This window comes from Maniola hyperantus, chromosome 8, assembly GCF_902806685.2.
Source record: "Maniola hyperantus chromosome 8, iAphHyp1.2, whole genome shotgun sequence".
Classification (NCBI taxonomy): Eukaryota; Metazoa; Arthropoda; class Insecta; order Lepidoptera; family Nymphalidae; genus Maniola; species Maniola hyperantus.
Genome location: NC_048543.1, coordinates 4,631,316 through 4,652,720, shown reverse-complemented (window position 1 = coordinate 4,652,720; position 21,405 = coordinate 4,631,316). Strand labels below are relative to the sequence as shown.

The window sequence follows — 21,405 nt, the reverse complement described above, 5'->3', positions numbered from 1 at the left end:
ACACAGCCCCCGCACTAAACCAGTGCGGGATAGCGCGGGTGGGGCGTTCCGCGCTTTATACCATCCATCTGGACCTGTCACGGACTATACCTACTAGACCGGTACGAGTTGCGCGAACCGATCAAAAATCTAATGAATTTGTGATAGGGATAGTTATTGACCTTTATAATTTTTTCTATGAACTCAAGCGCGCGCTAAATATATCCATATTACGTGGCGGAAATATCTAGACACCTCGTTGGAATGTGCTTCCCCTCGCGCTTCCCGGCAACTCGCCCGTATTCGTCTATCCAGTACCGGTGCCAACTGCCAACGCGAGCGCGCTGCATGACGTCAGGTAAGTACGGTTCGCAGATATTTCGGCCGGCTTATACTAACATTATAAACCATAATAGGGTATTTTACCGTTTTTAACAATTGTCTTAATTTGATCCTAATGAGATAATAAACTACCAAAAAATTAACAAAACTTTTAAATCTTAATGTTTTGCATTTTCGACTTAGAGCAATAAGTTTTAGTAACGTTAATTTTTAATATTTTGTGAATTACAAGTAGGTAACTACTACAAATATTATATTCTTTAGGTAGTGTATTCCAAATAGACGGAGAGAAAAACGAGAAAATTCCCCCAAGGAGACTCAAAAAGCTCGCGTCGGTAGGTAAAAATATAAGTAGATACACCATTTATTTAATAGCTACAAAGTTAACAAGCAAACTGGATTGGAATCAGTAATTAGGTAGTACGTGCCACACAGTAAATACTAATCACAATTCACAACGCACGGTCGGCTGCCCTTGTTAAAACATGCATACTCGGAGGTGTAGCATTGCGCTCCAGGTGCTATTGTTGTGTTGCCAATTGTTCTATGTTCTCGGGTCACAGCTGAAAATCAGCGTCCTGCATTTTATGCATGTTAACGCATATACTTAATGCAAGACATTATGCTGAGCTGATCGCTTGGGGTGGTGGCACAGATGTTTTTCTTTTTAATTCATTATAGGGAAACGCTTGACCACAATCACACCTGATGGAAAATGATGATATGGCCGAAAGCGTTTACCTAGAAGATGCCTATTCGATGCCTACAGACGTTCTACCTTAAATTAGTATGTCTTTCTCTTCCTCACTTATGGCGCTGAAACGTCGGCTTGTTACACGGTTATGCTAGGAGTTTTCCTGAAGGAACTGTGGAAATCCGCAGGAGAACCAAGGTCAAGTGACATAGGCGTCGTCAACTAATCAATTTATATAAAATGAAAAGGTGACTGACTGACTGACTGACTGATCTATCAACGCATAACTCAAACTACTAGAGGGATCGGGCTGAAATTTGGCATGCCAATAACTATTATGCCGTAGACGTCCACTAAGAAAGGAATTTTGAAAATTCAACCCGTAAGGGGATAAAATAGGGGTTAGAAAGGAGACTGCCCACCACTGGTATCGCTATAGATATAGCTGTACACCGAAATGGTGAAATTAGTAATTCCTGTTTTTAATTTTAAAAAACATTTAAAATGTTACGAAATAAAAAAACAGCCGTATAATTAGAAACTGACCGAAATAAAAGTAGTTGTTTTGTTCATTTTCCTGACATTAGCAAAACATGTAGTGACGCGAATCAAGGAATCGATAAGCTTAGGTCGATTATGATGACGTCTTGCGATTCCGATTATTACTTTCATGCATCAATCCTTATTACAATCGCAATAATTGTTGTGATTGGCTGAATTTTTGGTATTCTTGTTGCAACAATGCAAATGCATTATAGGCAACAGTAAGCACGCCTCAACCAATCAGAAGTGATTGAGATCGTTACATTGTAGCGGACATTAATTAACAAAATCGAAACAAAATCGAGCCCCTGTCGTTATTACAATAGTAATAGAATTATTATGTTATAGTCCGCGACAGGTTGAGATGGCAATCGGGGTATGAGGTGAGGGGACGCCCCGCACACCCACCCGCATTCGCACGCAACGATTAAACACGGGGGGTGGGGGCGGGTTGCGTTCCCTTCCCGATTGTCATTTCAACCTGTCGCGTAGGTACTATATTCATATTGCAATGCATTGTAGCAAATAGTGAGCGTCAACAAATAGGTGATTGCGATCGCGACATTGTAGCTGTAATTTCACCGTAATCAAGAGGTTGTCGAATGTCAAATCTAAATGGTGAATCTTCAAAAAAAAGATCGATTTTTAGATCGATTCGAATCGAAATCTGAGGAACGGATTAAAAAAAACCGAGGTCTGGAATATTTATTTCGCAAAAATAAATCTTCGATTTTTTTCGATACCTATATTTTAATTATTAAATAGTTCAATTGAATTAAAGGTAAAACATGCTGTAAATTGTTTAATGACATCAAATAATTACTAATCATATTCTAAAACCCTTTTTTAAAATAATATTATACCAATGTTACCCATGTGTAGTATGTTTAATATATGTACTTATTTTATTTTAGTAGTTGTTTACTATTTTTATATTGCTTCTTTTTTACTCTGTTTGCGTGAACTCAATCTAAAATAAAGAAGCAAAAATCGGAACGTAGATCGATTTTCTTGTCACAAAAATAGATTCTTTGAAAATCGATATCGGATCGATATGACATCCCTAATGTCAAATAAATTGTTTGTTTTTAATTCGTTCTCTGTGGTTGTTCAGCTAAAGCACAGAACACTATTACTGCTGTTTAATTTTTGTTTAATCACTATTTAATAATTAGACAAAGTGATCTAGGAATCTACAGACGCCTAGTTAGTTGTAGACATAGATAATACACATATTATGTTATGGAAAATCCATCATGTCGTCATCCATTCCTTCCGGGACTCTCCACTGCGACTTTTGGATCTTGGAATTCACCTGCACCAGTAGGTAAGTAATAAATAAATAATTATTTGGTTTATAAGAGTGTTAGGGCAGAGTGAAGTAAAGTGAGGAAGCTCTCGGCTTGATTCTGAATCGACGATATGTCAAATAATAGGTTAAGGTGACGTGAAAACGGTAAATCATGGAAAATAGGGCTACATTAGAGCTATTTGCGTGATGTCGAAGCCTCGACGTTTTATTAGAAGTAACCTAACTGTCGTGAAATGTGGTTAGAACACCTTTTGAGAACATTACGGAGAACTCAAGCGTACAGGTTTCCTCACGATGTTTTCCTTCACCGTTAAAGAAAGTGATATTTAATTGCTTAAAACGCACATAACTAACAGTTGAGTTGTGTCTTTGTTTGTGTTGATTGTGTGAGTCGTTGTATCTTATCATTATTCACTTAATTAACTGATTAAAAACAATTAACTGATCAAAGAAGAATTGCAAATGCTTTTGAAATTATCTAATATTGTAAATATATGATTTGACAGATTTCACATGAACATGTCATTTGCATGGAGTGTTTTGGTTCATCACAAAAAGCTCTCCGAGCCGGGCTAGCACCTGCTGCTTTATTTGGACACAGAGTGCGAGTTATGCATGTGGCATATCTCTACGTCCTCGCACAGCCTTCAGACTCTGAGGAAAGAAATATTATTCAGCGTTGGATTTCTGCACACTTGGTATGTATAATAATGAAAAGTACTACTTACCCATTAGACAGCCTATACAGATGAAGTGGCATATGCAGATATGTTACCCGCTTAAATACCTGTATTTTACCAGTCATAGTACCTATACTATGTACATTCAATCTGTACTGTATAAACTATTATCTGTACATGTTGCAATTTATTATCTGTACATATAGTTATGTATTCTGTGTGTGTTATTTCGATTTGTAACTAGTAATTACTTAATCATCATCATGATCAACCCATCACCGGCTCGCTACAGAGCATGGGTCTCCTTACAGAGTGAGAAGGGCCATAGTCTCCCATGCTGGCCAAGTGGATTGATTGGCATACTTCACACATCTTTCAGGACAGTATAGTGAATGCATGCAGGTTTCCTCACGATGTTTTCCTTCACCTTTAAAGAAAGTGATATTTAATTGCTTAAAACGCACATAACTAACAGTTGAGTTGTGTCTTTGTTTGTGTTGATTGTGTGAGTCGTTGTATCTTATCATTATTCACTTAATTAACTGATTAAAAACAATTAACTGATCAAAGAAGAATTGCAAATGCTTTTGAAATTATCTAATATTGTAAATATATGATTTGACAGATTTCACATGAACATGTCATTTGCATGGAGTGTTTTGGTTCATCACAAAAAGCTCTCCGAGCCGGGCTAGCACCTGCTGCTTTATTTGGACACAGAGTGCGAGTTATGCATGTGGCATATCTCTACGTCCTCGCACAGCCTTCAGACTCTGAGGAAAGAAATATTATTCTGCGTTGGATTTCTGCACACTTGGTATGTATAATAATGAAAAGTACTACTTACCCATTAGACAGCCTATACAGATGAAGTGGCATATGCAGATATGTTACCCGCTTAAATACCTGTATTTTACCAGTCATAGTACCTATACTATGTACATTCAATCTGTACTGTATGAACTATTATCTGTACATGTTGCAATTTATTATCTGTACATATAGTTATGTATTCTGTGTGTGTTATTTCGATTTGTAACTAGTAATTACTTAATCATCATCATGATCAACCCATCACCGGCTCGCTACAGAGCATGGGTCTCCTTACAGAGTGAGAAGGGCCATAGTCTCCCATGCTGGCCAAGTGGATTGATTGGCATACTTCACACATCTTTCAGGACAGTATAGTGAATGCATGCAGGTTTCCTCACGATGTTTTCCTTCACCTTTAAAGAAAGTGATATTTAATTGCTTAAAACACACATAACTTACACAAGTTAGAGGTGTGTATACCTATCTTATCATCATTCAATTCACTTAATTAACTGATTAAAAGCAATGTTTAACATATAGTTATGTATTCTGTATAGGTGACGCCTCGCTGTGGCATGACGCCGCGTGCATCGCTGCGGGCTTAGGTGTTCCACGTGAGCGCGAGGCCTTCTACACGTCACGGCTAGACGCGGTGCCTATATGTGTGCTACCAATGCCAGTGCGCAGCTAGCGGACACCCATAGTATGCGACAGGTCAAGATGGCAATCAGGGTATGAGGCTGGGGACGCTCCGCACAGCCGCACGTCACCCCGATTGTCATATTGACCTGTCGCGTTCTATAGAATGCTGCCGCATCGTTGCCGACGTAGGACGAAAGCGTCAAGCTAGTGCCACCTGAGTAGGTACGACAGTAGTGCGACAGGTGGGGTTTGAACCGGCGACCCTTCGGATTTCAGTCCACACCTTTTAACTGTTGAGCTATTGAGGCTTCTATAATACAGATTTCTTTAAAAATATATTTAATAAAGAGAAATATTTCAGTAAAACGTAAGTTAGCAGCGAATTAACAGTTTCGAAAATTCTAATTTCGGAGGTCGTTCTTCACCATATTTCTGCGGAATCCGGTGGTTTAGATTTTTTTTAAATGTGTAATTAAATGTAATAAAACTATCCTAAAAATTAAGCTCTATTTTATTAGTGGACAACTTATTTGGTAGCGATACTGAGTCCCATAGTCACTTGGGCAATGTCCTTTGTGTAGTCCACGCGGACTTAGTCGCGGGGATATTATACAAGACCTGACTGATTATGTTATCATCGTACAGCTTAAGCCCCAGCAGCGGCAAATTCCAACAGGATTTTTGAAAACTTAAATCCATGCAGATGAAACGTAGGCGTCAGCTACTTAGATAACTAAGCGTAGCTGTTAAAAGTAGATATTCGGGGAAACAACGCCTACATTGCGTCCAATTCATCCAATTCAAGTTCGGTGAGGAATTTTCACAGGAATTTCAAACAGGTTCCGGTAAAGTTACGTCAAAGTGTCAACTGATTTAAATTACAAGTGGAATTAAGGTTTATTTGAAAAGCATCAAATGCTTTCTATTTTAAGGTAGGTACGCTTACACGGGCAATATGACGTCACGACCACATAAGGCAATTTAGTGCAATACCCAACAAAGCCTGAAAATTTCAGCAATGTTATGCAAAATAATTGCCCCAGATTGCTCCAGATTGATCCATACGTGTTGCCGAGCGATAATTGCTTAAAAAATTGTCCATGAAGGAGCACAATTAGGCCAGATGGCAATCGGGGTATGAGGCGGGGGGGACGCCCCACACACCCATACGTCATCCGAGCTCGCCCGTACCGGGTTAGCGCGGGGGCTGTGTAGGTGTGTGGGGCGTTCCCTCCCCGATTGCCATCTCAACGTGTCGCGGACTACTACTGATAGTATTGTTTACTAGGCATAATATCGACGCAGTTGAATATTATGATTAACATATCTGAGTTTTCCTGTAAAATTGTATTACTTTTATCATTGGGTCAACCATCTCCTTGGTAGATCACGTATCTTCTAAAGGTGCATCCACACAATATACCACACGGAGTGTGGATATACTAAGGTACATCCACACTCCGTGTGGTATATTGTGTACCGTTAAGACGGTCGAAATTAATAATTAATCAATCCTATGCAGATCCTATGTGTATTGTGTAATCTGTCGATGATTACTTTAGCAACGTCATTGTAGGGCAAAAATTATAATTACGTCAAAATCGGTTGAACGGTTGAGCCGTGAAAATCTAGCAGACAGACAGACAGACAGACAGACAGATAGACAGACAGACACACTTTCGCATTTATAATATTGGTATGGATTTCAGTTCCGTTAGTTACCTATACGACGTGTGATGCTTCTACAAGTTTTTTTTAGTTTCTGTAACAAATATGACTATTATTTTGGTTTAATTTTAACCCTTTGTGAGGGACAAATTAGACAGACAACTAGGTGTTTCCACAAGTGTTCCGATTTTGTTTTTAAAATTCGAAACAAAATATAATTGAATAATACGCGTCACTTTTGACTACATTACCATAAAAATAATATATTCACGAATTTTTTGATGCATAGCTTGTTTAAAAGTAATCAAACTTTTCTCATTACCAGGAATCAAACTTTTGCAGACTGAAATACAGGTTATATTTTTAATTAAAAATATTTTATTTTTGGTAAAATACATAAAGCTACATGCAATATTATACATAATGTACCTACCTAAAGCTTCACTTATAAAATACAGTACGCGGCCGCGGTAATGTACTCGTACATCGACATTTAGAAGGGGATAGCAGATTTGTAGAGCATTGTCACTGTCGTTGAGACACACAATATAGGTATGAGTGACAGAGACAACGCTCTACAAGATTTTGCATGTGCTTTTGTCACAGTGACACTGAATCTGTCACCGACAAGTGCAAGAATTTTGTGCTTTTACAAATTATTATCTAAATATATCAAAGGAAAAGCTGACTGACTGGCTGACTGACTGATATACTAACACACAACTCAAACTACTGAACGGATCGGGCTGAGGCATGCAGATAGCTATTATAACGTACACACTACACATCCGCTAAGAAAGTATTTTTGAAAATTCAACACCTAAGGGAGTAAGATAGGGGTTTGAAATTTGTGGAGTCCACGCGGATTTCGTCACTGGCAGCAAGCGAACCGTAGTTTAGTGCTCAGAGTGTCGAGCGCGATCCCAGGAGACGCGGGTTCGAATCCTGCCGGTCCGCAATTTTTGATATGTATTTAAAAATTATTTGGAAATTCCAGTATTAGTCAAACGGTAAATTCAAAATTGTCATGTAATAATAAAAAACTATCAAAGCTTTTTATGCAACAAATAGTGCAGCAAGTCGAATAAAAGCGCAGCTTTAAGCGGACACGTCGGGTATTGCTCTCTGCATAGCTCAGGATTACGGCGAAGCGCTCTGCCGTGAAAGTACGCTGTCTTGAATTCCTCCATCGCAGCCTTATCTTCATCTTTGGCATCTAGACTGAAATAAATGCCGACAAAAGTTAGTTCAAGTGAATATAAGCTGGCGAGCAATAAAATGGACACCTCAAAAATTTTGATTAAATTACTCAAAGTACTTATAATATTATAAATGCGAAAGTGTGTTTGTCTGTATCTCGGTCTGCTTAGCGGTAGAATTTTCAAAAATCCTATCTTAGCGGATGTCTACCGCTAACCAAGGGTTTTTGAAAATTCAACCGCTCGTCCCCTCGTCGTCGGTAGCAGGGGGACATATCGAACTTTTTATTCCAACCCTTTTTTTTTAATTGTCATGGCGGCCATTTTGATCGCATTTTGGCGGCAATAAAAATACACTTTCTGTGAAAATTTGCCCGCTGACGGACGCACGGACGGTCCGACAGACGGACTTGCAGATGCTTAGTAATAGTCCCGTTGGCACTCTTCGGGTACGGAACCTTAAAAACCAAAATCTACGCGTAACGTATTGCGTACATTATCTAGTAGGCAGGTATTATTGTTGTATTATAAACGGCCAAAGTAGGTAACAGTAAATTATTATATTTTGCACGGTCAAAATATCATAATCTTTAAAGGCTGGAACACACGAAAGTAGGGACGCGCGACACCCAATCCAATGTGACTCTTAGAGTTGTAATATTATAAAATACTAGCTTATGCTCGCGACTTCGTTCGCGTGGACTACAAAATTTCAAACCTCTATATAACCCCCTTAGGAGTTGAATTTTCAAAAATCCTTTCTTAGCGGATGCCTACGTCATAATAGCTATCTGCATGCCAAATTTCAGCCCGATCCGTCCAGTAGTTTGAGCTGTGCGTTGATAGATCAGTCAATCAGTCAGTCAGTCAGTCAGTCAGTCAGTCACCTTTTCCTTTTATATAAAATATATAAGGATCTTTATCTAAGTAATACCACAAAATATTTTAATAGCACCTTCCAGGTAATACAAGGCGCTGTATGAAGACTTGCACATTGGGGTAGGGCCGCGCTGTTGTAGTCGCACGCCGTGATCCGTGAGCCGTGACGTGCTTCATACAGTTGTATTACAATTTACAAAGCATACAGGCGTACGCGCGTAGGTACATTGTGTGACTCTTTTCACATAGATTAACACTGCACACTTTTTTGTAGGATCTTACTGAATAACGTAGTGGTACATAAACGTATACCGTTGACACGTTTAAAACTGTGTACCTACAGAACCAATGTTAGACATAATCGATACCAAAGTATGCACTACTATGTACTTGGAAAGATGTAGGTAGCTATTAGCGTTACGGTACGATGCCATTTAGAAACAAAGGGGTATGGGTTTAATAAAAACTGCCATACACCTTCCAGGTTAGCTGGCTTCCATCTTAGACTGCATAATCACTTACTTGAGATTGCAGTAAAAGTCTAACTTGTATCTGGATAAAAATTAAAATAAATTGTTTTGAAGATTTCGGCCAACCCATTAGTCCGCCGTTTTACTTTTTTTCCAAAATAGCGGCACACATAAAACCTGTATCAATCATTAGCTGGCATCAATACAAACAAGCTTTTCCACACACAAAATTTTCCAAAATGTCAAGTTTCCGAGATATACATATAAACTATCAAACGTGTACAGGTGGAGCCACCAGTACAACTTTGATCTATCTAAACGATAATTAAGACATAGGCCAGGCTCTATACTAGAATACTCAAACCCCTTTATCCTGCAAAAAATGTGCGGTGCGGTGAACGGGAGCTGTCAATCTGCTCGAGGTTTTATTATTTTATCTTCAACTCGAATATTCGTGGTTTGAATTTTTTCAACATATAGTAGGTACCTACTATTGTAACATGAGTTGGTATTTCATTTTTATTATATTGCGCAAATTAATGACCAATCTGGCCCCTAGTGAATTAGATAGACTATAGATTTTTTATTATACTCGTTAAAAAAACAAGTATCTAACTGTGTACTTAGTACAATTAGTTTACTATACAAAAACAAATTACTTGTTCGGACAATACCTAAGTAATATTTTTAATAAAATATCGAGCCTAATACTCCTTGGGTGGAAATTTATTCAAAATAATATGAATTAAATAAGGCGTAGGTACGTCTTACTATTATTATTAGATATATTGGCAGATCCGAGCTCGGTAACTTGAGATAAATTTCTCTAGCGCGCTCCTTAGCGCTCTCCATACAAAAGTAGTTTGGTTCTCATTTGAATATCAACCAATGAAATTTAATGAAACATCGATGAATGAAACTAATAGATATCTGAATCTGTAGTTTGCCAGATTTCCGTAAAAATATTCTCTAATTTCTATTAAAAATAATATTACACGGGCTTAAACATTTAAGTATGTAAATCCTTGGACTCGTGTCTGGCAAACCATAGACACAGACCAGACATTCGTTTTTAGAACGTATCTATAAAATTTCATTGAGTTTGATGAGTTAATATTTAAATGAGAGTAGTTTGTGTTGCTTGCCTTTCTTGTTCTTATAATTTATGCACCTATGTAGAACGTGTTGTGATGTAACATGGAAAGTGGGATGTGAACCGGTATTCATATAAGGATAAACGTTTATTTTTACTTGAATAGGTAATCTAGGAAACTAGGAAAATATCTATTGAAACCTTTGAAACTACGAATACCTACCGACATATTTGCGAATCTAGCCAATAACAATATATTACCGGTCAGATCCGATATACCTACTTAATTAAACTATTTTTTAAGTTTTAACTAATTATTGTATTTGATGACTTTCAATTTTTTAACGAATTTTGACGCATTTTTAATAGCGAGTTTTTAAGACCGTAGTTCGTAGAATTCAACATTTTTGCAAAGTAAAATTTAAAAATTTTTCCTTCGATGAACTTTCTCGAAACAAGTTACGAGGTTCGTCACAAACCTGACGACCTGTAAATTTTTTAAATTGCGGTGCAAACTCTTTAGACTGCATCACATTCATCGTCGCTTATGACCAGATGAGAACGCAATCAAAAAGTAACTTATTAACAAGTCAGAGAAACTGTTGATCGCTGGCAAGATCGGAGGTAAGAGACCCCGCGGACGAAGCCCAAGACGCGCGTTGGTCCGACCATATACGAGAAGCGTTCGTCATGCCCTTCTGCAATGCCTTCCGTACGGCTTCCAACAGGGAAAAATATCGCAACATCGCTAAGGGTGATAGTCCTTAAAATTGAGGGACCGACGCGAGAAGAAGAGAATTAAAAAATACTACTATCGTGCCAAAAACTGTAGAAAAAAAAAACACATTTGAAATGTATGGTGATACAGCCACTATGTTGAATTATGTTCAAAAAACTTATAGCCAGTGTCACTCGGGACGATAAAAGGATTCTTACGATACCCCATATATCCAAATCTGTTATAAGATATTTAGAAGATATGGTGAGTAAAGAAACTAACATACATACGTCATACATACATAAACCCTAAAAATATTACACTCCTTTTGTTGGGTACAAAACAATCGTGTAACAAAACTTGGAACAAACTTTCAGTGATAATGTTGAACATAGAACACTGTTTTCCATGTAACTAATTAGTAGTCTCCTATATGAAGGAAGTGTACCTTACCGTCTTATAAAGTGATTGAAGTGCGGCCGGGTTGTCTCAAGTGAGGTCCGAGTGGGGGTCGTCACGTATTATTGTGTAGGCGAAGTTTCTCTAATAACATGGGGACGAGGGTTTAAACCAACAAGTAAGTATTTGTACCTACACATCTAATTAAGACTAAAAGCCTTCGCACACTGGCGGACGGGACAGCAGAGAGGAGGATTTTCTCTTGAGCATCGTCGAACACGCTGGAGGATACCGCAGCAGGAAGCGGCAGTATGTCCCGTTTTGCGCCAGTATGTGCCGTCTCCCCAACCAGAGACGATTTACCCAAAATCTTCTAGTAATCTTTCTTATATTATTGGTACGAGTCTGTTCTTCTTCTTCAATCCACCTCTAAGAAATTTTAAACCCGCAACAATTTTTAAAGGTTTGAATAGTCATTTCGACTGCGTAGTCGCTAGTGGAATAATCAAATCCCGGCGAGCGGCGGCTACTCGGAAGATGCCGCGGCATTCGGTGGTATCCGCTGGTAGGCTCTGGTAAGCTGGCGAATGCTCGCGACATCACAAAGGATTTTTTTGTCAGTCTTCGCTCTCTCTTGCTGTCTGCCAGTGTGCGAAGACCATAAAGTTTTAAACGAGGGAAATTACTAACCGGAAGAATTAATTAGACTGGACTGGTTATTGACTAAACTGTCAGGGAGTTTTGTTCGAGCCACCGCACGATACGATAAAATGCGGTAACGACTCCGAGCGCGATAATTATTTCTATAAACCGCTTACTCTTTCAACGACACCGCACAGCATGACGCACTTTTTTATTCGTACTTAGTAAAACAAGAAACCTTTATAGTTTCATCCAGTGTGTTTGTTACAAAAATCGGTCGAATGCGAGTCGGACTCAAACAAGAAATACAAGAAATTATTTTCATGGTGACCATATTATTGAAATTATTATCATTAATTTTGTTGTTATAGTGGCAATACACATTCTGTAATAATTTCAACTCTCTACCTTAATAGGTAGATCCCGAGATGTAGCCCGCTGACGGACAGATTGACGGACGGAGGATCAGTAGAGGCTTAGTAATAGGGTTCCATTGGCACCGTTCGCGTACGGAAACCTAAAAAGTACGGTAAAATACGCCATAAACCTTCGCTCGCGGGTGAAAGACTAGCGCGTGAGAGGTCCGCTAAAAACACTTGAACAAACCTTTCGTCGTTATAAAAACACGCGAACATTAACCGAACTCCGACTGAAATTCAGTTCATAATCTGCCAAAGTCCAGTTTCAGAATTTAGAACAAATGTCAGCAGAACTGGACATTCTGTAGAATCCGCATTCGGTCCAGGCTCCAGCATTAGTCGTAAAGTATGGGAACGTGAGAGCGTAGTCTTAGCTTTCAAGCAGATGTGGTGGGCTAACTTTACAGGTAGGTACTAGGTACATTTAATACTAAGCTTGGTCAAGTTTGCATTACTGCGGACTACGAAAAATTTAATAAAAGTTCCCCAAAGGGACGAAGAAAATGAATAATAAAGCTGAACCAAGAACAATTTTCCCGGTTGAATGCAGTGCTTTCGTATAAATTATTTAGTGTACCTTTTCACAATACTTACGCCAGCATGTGGGTGAAACCTCGTCGTAGTTCATTGTCCGGCAAATGTGCTCCCAGATCACAATAGAACAGTCGCGCGCATTGTATTGGATCATAGCGCAATATTTTTCCCCATCTTACTGTGGCCGTCTGTAAAATAATACATTTGCGTTAAGGCGTTTCTAGATTGGGCGGATTTTAAGCTCGTTTTTGTATTCTTGCAAAAGCTTGTAGCCTTGGCGTCACAAGCCTTGGCCCTATCTGTATCTCTTTTCTCCGGTAGTTTACTGCGTTCATCTTTAACTTTGTCAATTAACTACGTGAGCCACTATATCAACGCACAGCTTACGTCGCCGCCACCTACTGATCTACCTCTCGAGCATTCAACAGCAAAACTCAATAGCAGTCTGTTTTGTGCTGTAACTATTTGACAAGACACCCATTATATTATGTCAATCAAAAGAAGATTGTAGTTAGCTATTTAGTCTCAGTTTGAAGCAGTCAGTCATGATCAAGCTGCCCTGTGAACTTTAGAGTGACCAAGTATGGTTCACAGCAAAGGACAGGGAACGTGTTAAAACTTACGTAATTCGTGGTAGAGCTAAGGTCACGTTTAAATAGCATTCGCAGAAGCTTCGACGCGGTAATTGATTGATAATCCTGTGCCAGGAGGTGCAACCCATACAGCACTCCTATCAAAAGGCCCAGAACCATCAGTAGTCTGTAAAAGACAAGCAAAATTATTATGAAAAGGACGCCAAGTAAAACAAAGTTACCATCCATGACTCGGCTTCTAATCTTAGCTATTGCTAAGATTAGATGATGGTATAGGTATTTCTATAGAATATTTTAATATACATAATATCATAAATAAATAAATATCTAGGTTTCACGCCCAGAGTGTCTTGGCCGATAAGGTATAATATCTACCAGAGGGCCTAACGCATCATCATTTAGGTAGGTACAATCAGACGAGATTGTATAGTCGAGCGCAAGCCTACATAGTTGAAAAACGCTGCAACATTTTGCACTAGACAGACTAATCATTTACTCATGTGACCATGCCGTGCCAATGTACCTATTGACAGCAGCAAACGGAACTTGCACGGTGAAGACGGAAAGAGGTCTTTAATCATGAGTCTGATTGATTACACTACTCAACAAGAGGCCTTCCAAAGAACGCGCTACCCCACACGGTCCTTCGCCTTCATCATCCACCTTACTTCCCTTAATTAAGGTTGATGGCAGCAGCAGGACCGTCCACTATTGACCAAATCAGGTTTTAATTAATAATAAAAAAACGTAAAACAAATCCAAAATCTGTAGATCCCAAATAAACAAATGAACTATGTTCATAATGCAAACTGTCAAACAAAATTCCACTCACTTAATTCCCATTTCGCGAGCACATATTCCCAGGACAGCACAAACACAACACAAACAAACCTAATTTGAAAATGAGGCATTTCTGCATATCCTCCCAACTAACTACACGTTTCGTATAACGTTACCAGCTACAAAACGTCACTTAGAACTTCAAACCCCTAGCGGGGATGCGAAAATTTAAAACGGTCGCGTAATTTGAACCGCTTATGGGGAGAGGAAAGTGGTCTCGGTAATCCTATGCAACAAGTTGTAATTTGATTTCCTCTAGAGAATAAGCAGGCGGCAGAAAGTATTTTTTGAGCAAAGCTACAATATTAGCGCTTCTTGTTTTGTAACATATAAAATAGTGACAGTTGGAACCTATGGTTGGACCTTTCCAATTTTTAACTGACTCTAAAAAGGTTATCGAATCGACTAGTACTTGGTACTCGTATGTATATTGTACACCTATGATTCGATAGATTATCCTAGAGTGGTCGTACATAATATAAACGTGAAGAACAAGAAATGTCTGATGAGTGAAGATCTGATGAAGGTCTTATGAGATATAGAAACAGCAGATAATGACTCGTAATCTTCGTAATATTGAAAGAGTATATGTTTTAACCGACCAAAGTAAAATCTATGCAAAGTATAGATACAACATATAAGTTCTCTTTAGGTATAATATGATATCTTTATGTTTTAGATAGGTATATGTATCTAAAAGTTGCCTACAATAGCAATTCATAGACAGGACGTTACGTTTCTATATTTTTATGATGTTTTATTACCATTTAAAGCAAATACAAATAAAAACGGCTTTTTATTAAAGCATTCGTATATCCTCCTTTATAGGACACGGAACGGACACGAATGAAAAAGTTTAGCTCAAACGAAAAAGTGGGGCTTAAAAATGGAGTTACAAAATACGTTCAATAGGTAGGAATTTGAGCTATATAATATTGATTGAACAAAGTCGTTAAAATTGCAGTTTTGATATTAGTTAAACTTCAAAGTACGATGAGTTGAAAACTCGATTGAATTTATACGAATTCGAAAATAAATTTATCTTTAGGATTCCGTAGGTACCTCAAAGGAAAAAAGAACCCTATAGGATCACGTCTTCATAGTAAAATTTTCTTTTCATTTCATTTTATAACTGATAATGTCCGTGACTTAATCCACGTAGATTTAGGTTTTTCTTTGATTTTCCGAAACAAAAGTAGTCCTTCATATGTATGTATGACAGTATGACATCATTTTATTACTACAGTTCAAAACCCTATTCATAATCGTAGTCAGGTAGTATGCCTACTTTCAAGTCTACATTTTAAAATACTCTAAGGTAAGTTGAAGCCGTAACGCAGATGCAATGCCGGCGTAACTCGTTTTATCAGATAAGCTGATGTCTCGCACGTGGTTCCTATTTACTCACCTACTTATCTTCTCGCGAAACAAGTAACTTACGTCATATTTCTAGAAATGTTGAAATATCAAGAATAAAGTACGTAATACTAGTTTTGATGATCTCTCTGGTGCAGATTATCTGCTACTAGAAGATGCCCGCGACTTCGCCCGCGTGGATTTACGTTTTTAAAAATCCCGTGGGAACTCTTTTCTTTGCCGGGACGCAAGCTACCTCTGTACCCAATTTCATATAAATAGGTCTAACGGATGGGCCTATGATTATCCCATGGGATTTTCCCACTCTTCGATTTTCTGGGATAAAAAGTAGCATGTCTGTCCCTGGCATGTAACCTAACTCTATACCAAAGGGAAATGCCAGGTAGCTATATGGAATCAACAGTATATAATACAGCAATTAATTGGTAAAAATATGGATTTAAATAAAGAGAGATTTTCAGTGTTACAAATTATTTTTATTTTTTAGTTTCCATACGATTGATTTTTAAATTGTACAAACGCATCGTACAGTAAGGGTTTTCACTTGATAAATGGTTTTAAATTCATGTATCATACATAAGTATTAAAAGATTAAGAATTTTGAACAATTAATATTATATAATTTTTTCACAAAAAGAATATGCTGGGCACTTTTGGGCCAAATCCCGGCATTCCCCTTTCATCTAAATCGGTTAAACTGTTGTGCCGTGAAAAGCTAGCGGACAGACAGACACACTTTCGCATTTATATATATTAGTATATAAGTATGGATTAAGTGGTATTGTATTAGTCCCAATACCTTTCTACCAAAGCGGAGATAGGCGAAGATGTGTCGTTCGTAATCATCTTATGAGTATTATGACTTAAGAGTACTTTTGATGATGATGAGCATCAGATCAGATTATGTATTGATACATGCTGTAACTGTTTGCATCGTTTGTAAAAATAATTTTAAATGATAAGTATTATGAAAAACAAATGAATATCTAGAGAAGACAATCATCTACCCATAACAATAATTGCTATGGGTATGATACCTTTCTGATACGAGCCACTAAGGTGTAAAATGCCCTACCGGGCAGCGCGACGTCCGGCCGTGTTTCCTGCTAAGTATAACTTGAATACCTTCAAGGCAAGAGTGAATAGGCGTCTTCCAGCGCACTCCAACCTAGACCTCATCATTGCTCTGTTTCTTAGGCGCGACTATCGTCAAGCACAAGCCTATTTCACGATACAACCGGCCAAGTGCGAGTCAGACTCGCGCACTGAGGGTTCCGTACTACAATCACGACACGCAGCAGCGTGTCAAAAGCCAAGTTCTTATAAGAAAAATATTCTAACAAGATCGTATTTTATCGACATTTTGCACGATAATTCAAAAACTATGATGCATAAAAATAAATAAATATCTGTTTTAGAATGCACAGGTTAAGCCCTTTCATATAATACCCCACTTGGTATAGTAATCTTACTTTGAAAGTTGAAAATAGCATATTTATTCATGACCACAATTTTTTTTTTGTGTCATGTAACCACAAGTTCACGGTTTTCAAATTTTTCCCCAAATGTCTGCTATAAGACCTACCTACCTGCCAAATTTCATGATTCTAGGTCAACGGGAAATACCCTGTAGGTTTCTTGACAGACCGACAGACAGACAGACAGACAGACAGACAGACATCAAAGTGATCCTATAAGGGTTCCATTTTTCCTTTTGAGGTACGGAACCCTAAAAAAACTTTTATGCTTCGATGAACAATATGTTAGCGCTTCACTAAAGTCTGTTTTACGCCGAAGCAAGAACATGCGACAATAACGGTACGGTACAAATGAAAACATTAATTTTACAGCCTTAAGCAGTAGTAAATTTTATGCCAAGGCAGCATCGTGCTTTAGAATTGGAATATTACAGTACAACAGTCTGTTAAGGATTCTTGCTACATCAAAAAAAATTGTAGCATGCAGCCCTGTGGCACGCCTCAATGCCCCTCCGATCTATAATGACATTTTTGATCTATATATTCAGCGAAGACAGTTTTAATTTCCTCAGTAATAGAGCGGATATTAATGAAGGCGGCAGCTATAAAGTAGGTTGTACCTACAGTAAATTTAATCAATGTTCCTTGCTAAACTATAAAAGTTTCAGTGTACTCTTAATAGAGTTTTAATCGACTTTATAATCATAATATTATGAAGGTAAATACGAAGAATCAATTGACGTTGGTCGTTGGGGTCTCAATATGCTAGAAATTCAACCTTGCACCAAGGCTAGATAGACAGTCACAGTAGATATCAAACGAGTCGCAGGAAGCCGCTGGATTGGAAGCAATGGACCTAGGTATGTCACAGTTCACTCGGCCTATGTCTTGAAGTGGATAAATACAGGGTGTAACCAGAACGCTGGCAAAAACAAAGCGTTATTGTTATACTGCATAAACACAATCTAATACCAATAGCCATTTGCCTCATTTTGTAGTTTTAGTGATTTAGTATTTTTCAAACCCGCAATGTATAGCGTGCAAAACTCGGGTCAATGCTTTGCCTACGACGCGGCATTGACCCCGAGTGGCCTACCTACGCAACGATCGTTGACCTCCAGCGGCAGTCAGATGTTTTATTTGCAGTATATCGCAAACTTTTACAAAATTATAGGATTTTTTACACCCTGTATAGAGCGATACACGATCGTTTGACAATGACGATGACGACGAAAAGTGAGATCCAATTTGAATAATTATGTCTTTATTTGGTAGATTATGTATTCATGGCAGTTGGCTATTGATTAGTTGCGGACCACAACCATTTTAAATATCACAGGAGAAAATGACGCACTAACATACTCGGAATATCAAAATTATAATCTCCAACCACTAAGATTAGAAAATTGAGATGTAGCCAAGGTTTCCTTAGTAGCCCCGCACTAAACAAGTGTTTTCAAAAGTCAAACCACCAACCTCCGATTAGCAGGCGGACGTCCTAACCTCTAAGCTATCATAAGAGCGATACGCAGAAAGATTATTAACTTTTATAACCCGACAAATAAGAAAGCACTTAACGAATTAAAGGGTTACGCCGCAACTTACAACCACAGATATAAATATTAGAAAGTCTCTCAACATAGTTTAATGATATTCAAATTCTTTCTGCATAATATCTTTGAAGTTAAAACGTATTCAGAAGTAATACTCTTGAATATTTTAGTTTGCACTTAGGTTAACTTGGTCGAATTAAGTAGAGATAACAGTAATGGTGAAACTTTTTTCCTTTGAATTTAAAGTTCTGTCCTATTTGTTATCATAAATTATTCAGTATGCGAGTAAAAGTACTGGAAATTGTATATATTAGTATATGAAAATAAAAATGGAATAAATACTTAATAAAATTACTTACTTAGGTATAATGTACTTATTAAAAAATGTACCTAAAACATTAAAAAATGTATTTTTCCTTAGCCTAAATAAAGTTACCTATATAAATTGGGATAAATAAATCATAAAGATGCAAATCATAAATAAATAATAAGTAATAACAAATAAACTCAATAAATCCGTACCCTTATATAAATGCGAAAGTGTGTTTGTTTGTTGGTTTGTTGGTTTGTTGGTTTGTCCTTCAATCACGTCGCAACGGTGCAACGGATTGACGTGATTTTTTGCATGGGTATAGATAAAGACCTGGAGAGTGACATAGGCTACTTTTTATCCCGGGATTTAAAAAAAATCTAATTCCACGCGTTTTTTTTTTTTTTTTTTTTTTAATTTATTATCAAATAAAAATACATACAAATAAAAGCTTAAACTAAAAACACCGAAAAAACCACAGAGGTTTGTCCTCGGTGCCTATCTGCAACGAAGATACCTATTAACTCATTACTTAAAAGAAATAATCTACAGTAGGTATATAACGCGAAGAATCACGTAAGTATGTAACATTATATTATAATCGTGAGTAGGTTTATTAAATTTATTAGGTGAATAGGATTAGCACTAATATAAATAATTATATAATCTACATAGACACAAAAGACTCAGCCATCTAACTTTGCTAAAAAATATTCTTTTAATTTATACTTAATGTTTTTAATATCTATTTTTTTAATCAGCGTTGGAGGTAGTTCATTTATGAATCGCGGAACCAAGTACGCGGTGGTTCGCTCGCCGTAAGTATTGTTAGCGCGCGTAGTGTGCAGGCGGTTAGCTGTCATCACACGCGTCTGTACAGGATGTTCTATTTTTCGGAGTATCTTCTCGTTGAAGAACTCCTCCATTAGTAATGAGCATTTAAACTGTTCCTGAACGGGTAATGTTTTAAACGTACGAAGTCGCGGGCATCAGCTAGTAACAAATAAAAATGCCTGGCTGTAGAACTATAAAACTTTAGAGCATTCATCTTTTACAACTATGGTTGTTTGTATACTTAACACAATTTAATTATAAGTAATTACAAATGTATGTAGTATGTCTATTGGATAAGTAAGTCCAAGCGTGCAAAATCAGGGCATGAGGGGTATTTTTGTATGCTTAGTAATACTTTAATTTGCCAAGCTTAGGTACAAGACTTACGTAAATTATCTCGTCAAAGGCAGGCTCATATACAGCGTGTCATTCTTACTTCGGTCCCACCTACGCAATCTACGGAAAGCAATTTCCTTAGCAATTTCGCCTCTATGAATGTCGGTTTGTAGCAAATGGGTCAAAGATAAGAGATTAAACAACCTGTGCAAAGATCTTTCGACTGCTTCACCTTCTTAAAAACCTTTTAGTCCTTTACGTAGAACCGTAAGCGAAACAAGAACTCGTAGAGTGTGCAAAGTAGAGCGCGGATGACGAATAAAAATGGTTGACTACCTACTATTAAAGACTTTTTAATAATAGATGAATGAAGATTTTTATCATCATCATCATCATCAACCGACAGACGTCCGCTGCTGGACATAGGTCTTTTGTAGGGACTTCCACACGCCACGGTCTTGCGCCGCCTGAATCCAGCGGCTCCCTGCGACTCTTTTGATAGGTACAAAAGAGTCGCAGGGATACATGCAGAGTCGGCTCTACGCTCGCTACGCTTTTTGCTCTACTCGCCACGTCTCAACTCCATTCCCTGCACTTGGTCTGCGCTGAGCCTAAGAGCATTCAGGAAATTTAAAACATGAAGACTCAAAAAAGTTGGCAAATTAAATGCTTCAATACAGCTAATGAGGGTCAAAAAATCTCATCAAAGGAAAGCCTATAAGCCGAAAATAATTTATAGCACTCGTATACCTACCTATCTTATCAATGAAATAATTTTACGAATCAGATCATGTTAGACGGGTTGAAATGGCAATCGGGCAGGGAAAGCCCCGCACACCCAACAGCCCCCACGCTAACCCGGTGCGGGCGATCGCGAGTGACGTGCTAGTATGCGGGGCGTCCCCTCGCCTCATACCCCGATTGCCATCTCAACCTCTCGCGGACTATAGGTAGGTATATAGTACGTATGCTACTATCGCCATGTAGAAAATTTTATAAATTTGACATAGAAAGGATTTTCAGAAATTTGACCCGAAGCCGGGACCAGTCAGCCGTTT

The 21,405-nt window shown here is 38.0% G+C and overlaps 2 protein-coding genes and 1 long non-coding RNA gene across 4 annotated transcripts in view; 1 reads left to right on the top strand and 2 right to left on the bottom strand.

The window, feature by feature from the left end:
- LOC117984287 (zinc finger protein draculin-like) overlaps nucleotides 1-21,405 on the bottom strand; it is a 321,299-nt gene that overhangs the window by 136,583 nt on the left and 163,311 nt on the right. The gene's annotated exons all lie outside the window — the stretch shown is intronic.
- LOC138402695 (uncharacterized) lies at nucleotides 1,409-5,082 on the top strand. Its single transcript, XR_011237043.1, has 4 exons — nucleotides 1,409-2,885; nucleotides 3,377-3,568; nucleotides 4,176-4,367; nucleotides 4,921-5,082. It is a non-coding gene; the product is annotated as an uncharacterized lncRNA (long non-coding RNA).
- Nucleotides 7,040-14,711, bottom strand: LOC117984249 (uncharacterized). Of its 2 annotated transcripts, none has more exons than XM_034970871.2 (4): nucleotides 14,511-14,711; nucleotides 13,650-13,785; nucleotides 13,087-13,214; nucleotides 7,040-7,894 (listed from the first exon to the last, which is right to left on the bottom strand). In XM_034970871.2, the coding sequence occupies exons 1-4, from the start codon at nucleotides 14,528-14,530 to the stop codon at nucleotides 7,720-7,722; spliced, it is 459 nt and encodes a 152-aa protein (XP_034826762.1). In that variant the 5' UTR covers nucleotides 14,531-14,711; the 3' UTR covers nucleotides 7,040-7,719. The 2 variants fall into 2 exon arrangements, with proteins under 2 accessions (XP_034826762.1, XP_034826763.1); XM_034970872.2 differs by having other exon boundaries at nucleotides 14,452-14,707.

Excerpts from the sequence above, each read along its gene's own strand:
- LOC117984249 (XM_034970871.2), bottom strand. The coding sequence starts at position 14,530 with ATGCCTCATTTTCAAATTAG. Across the intron at positions 13,786-14,510 it reads ATGCCTCATTTTCAAATTAG|ACTACTGATGGTTCTGGGCC; the intron begins GTTTGTTTGTGT and ends TGTCTTTTACAG. Across the intron at positions 7,895-13,086 it reads GGTTTCACCCACATGCTGGC|TCTAGATGCCAAAGATGAAG; the intron begins GTAAGTATTGTG and ends CATTTATTTCAG.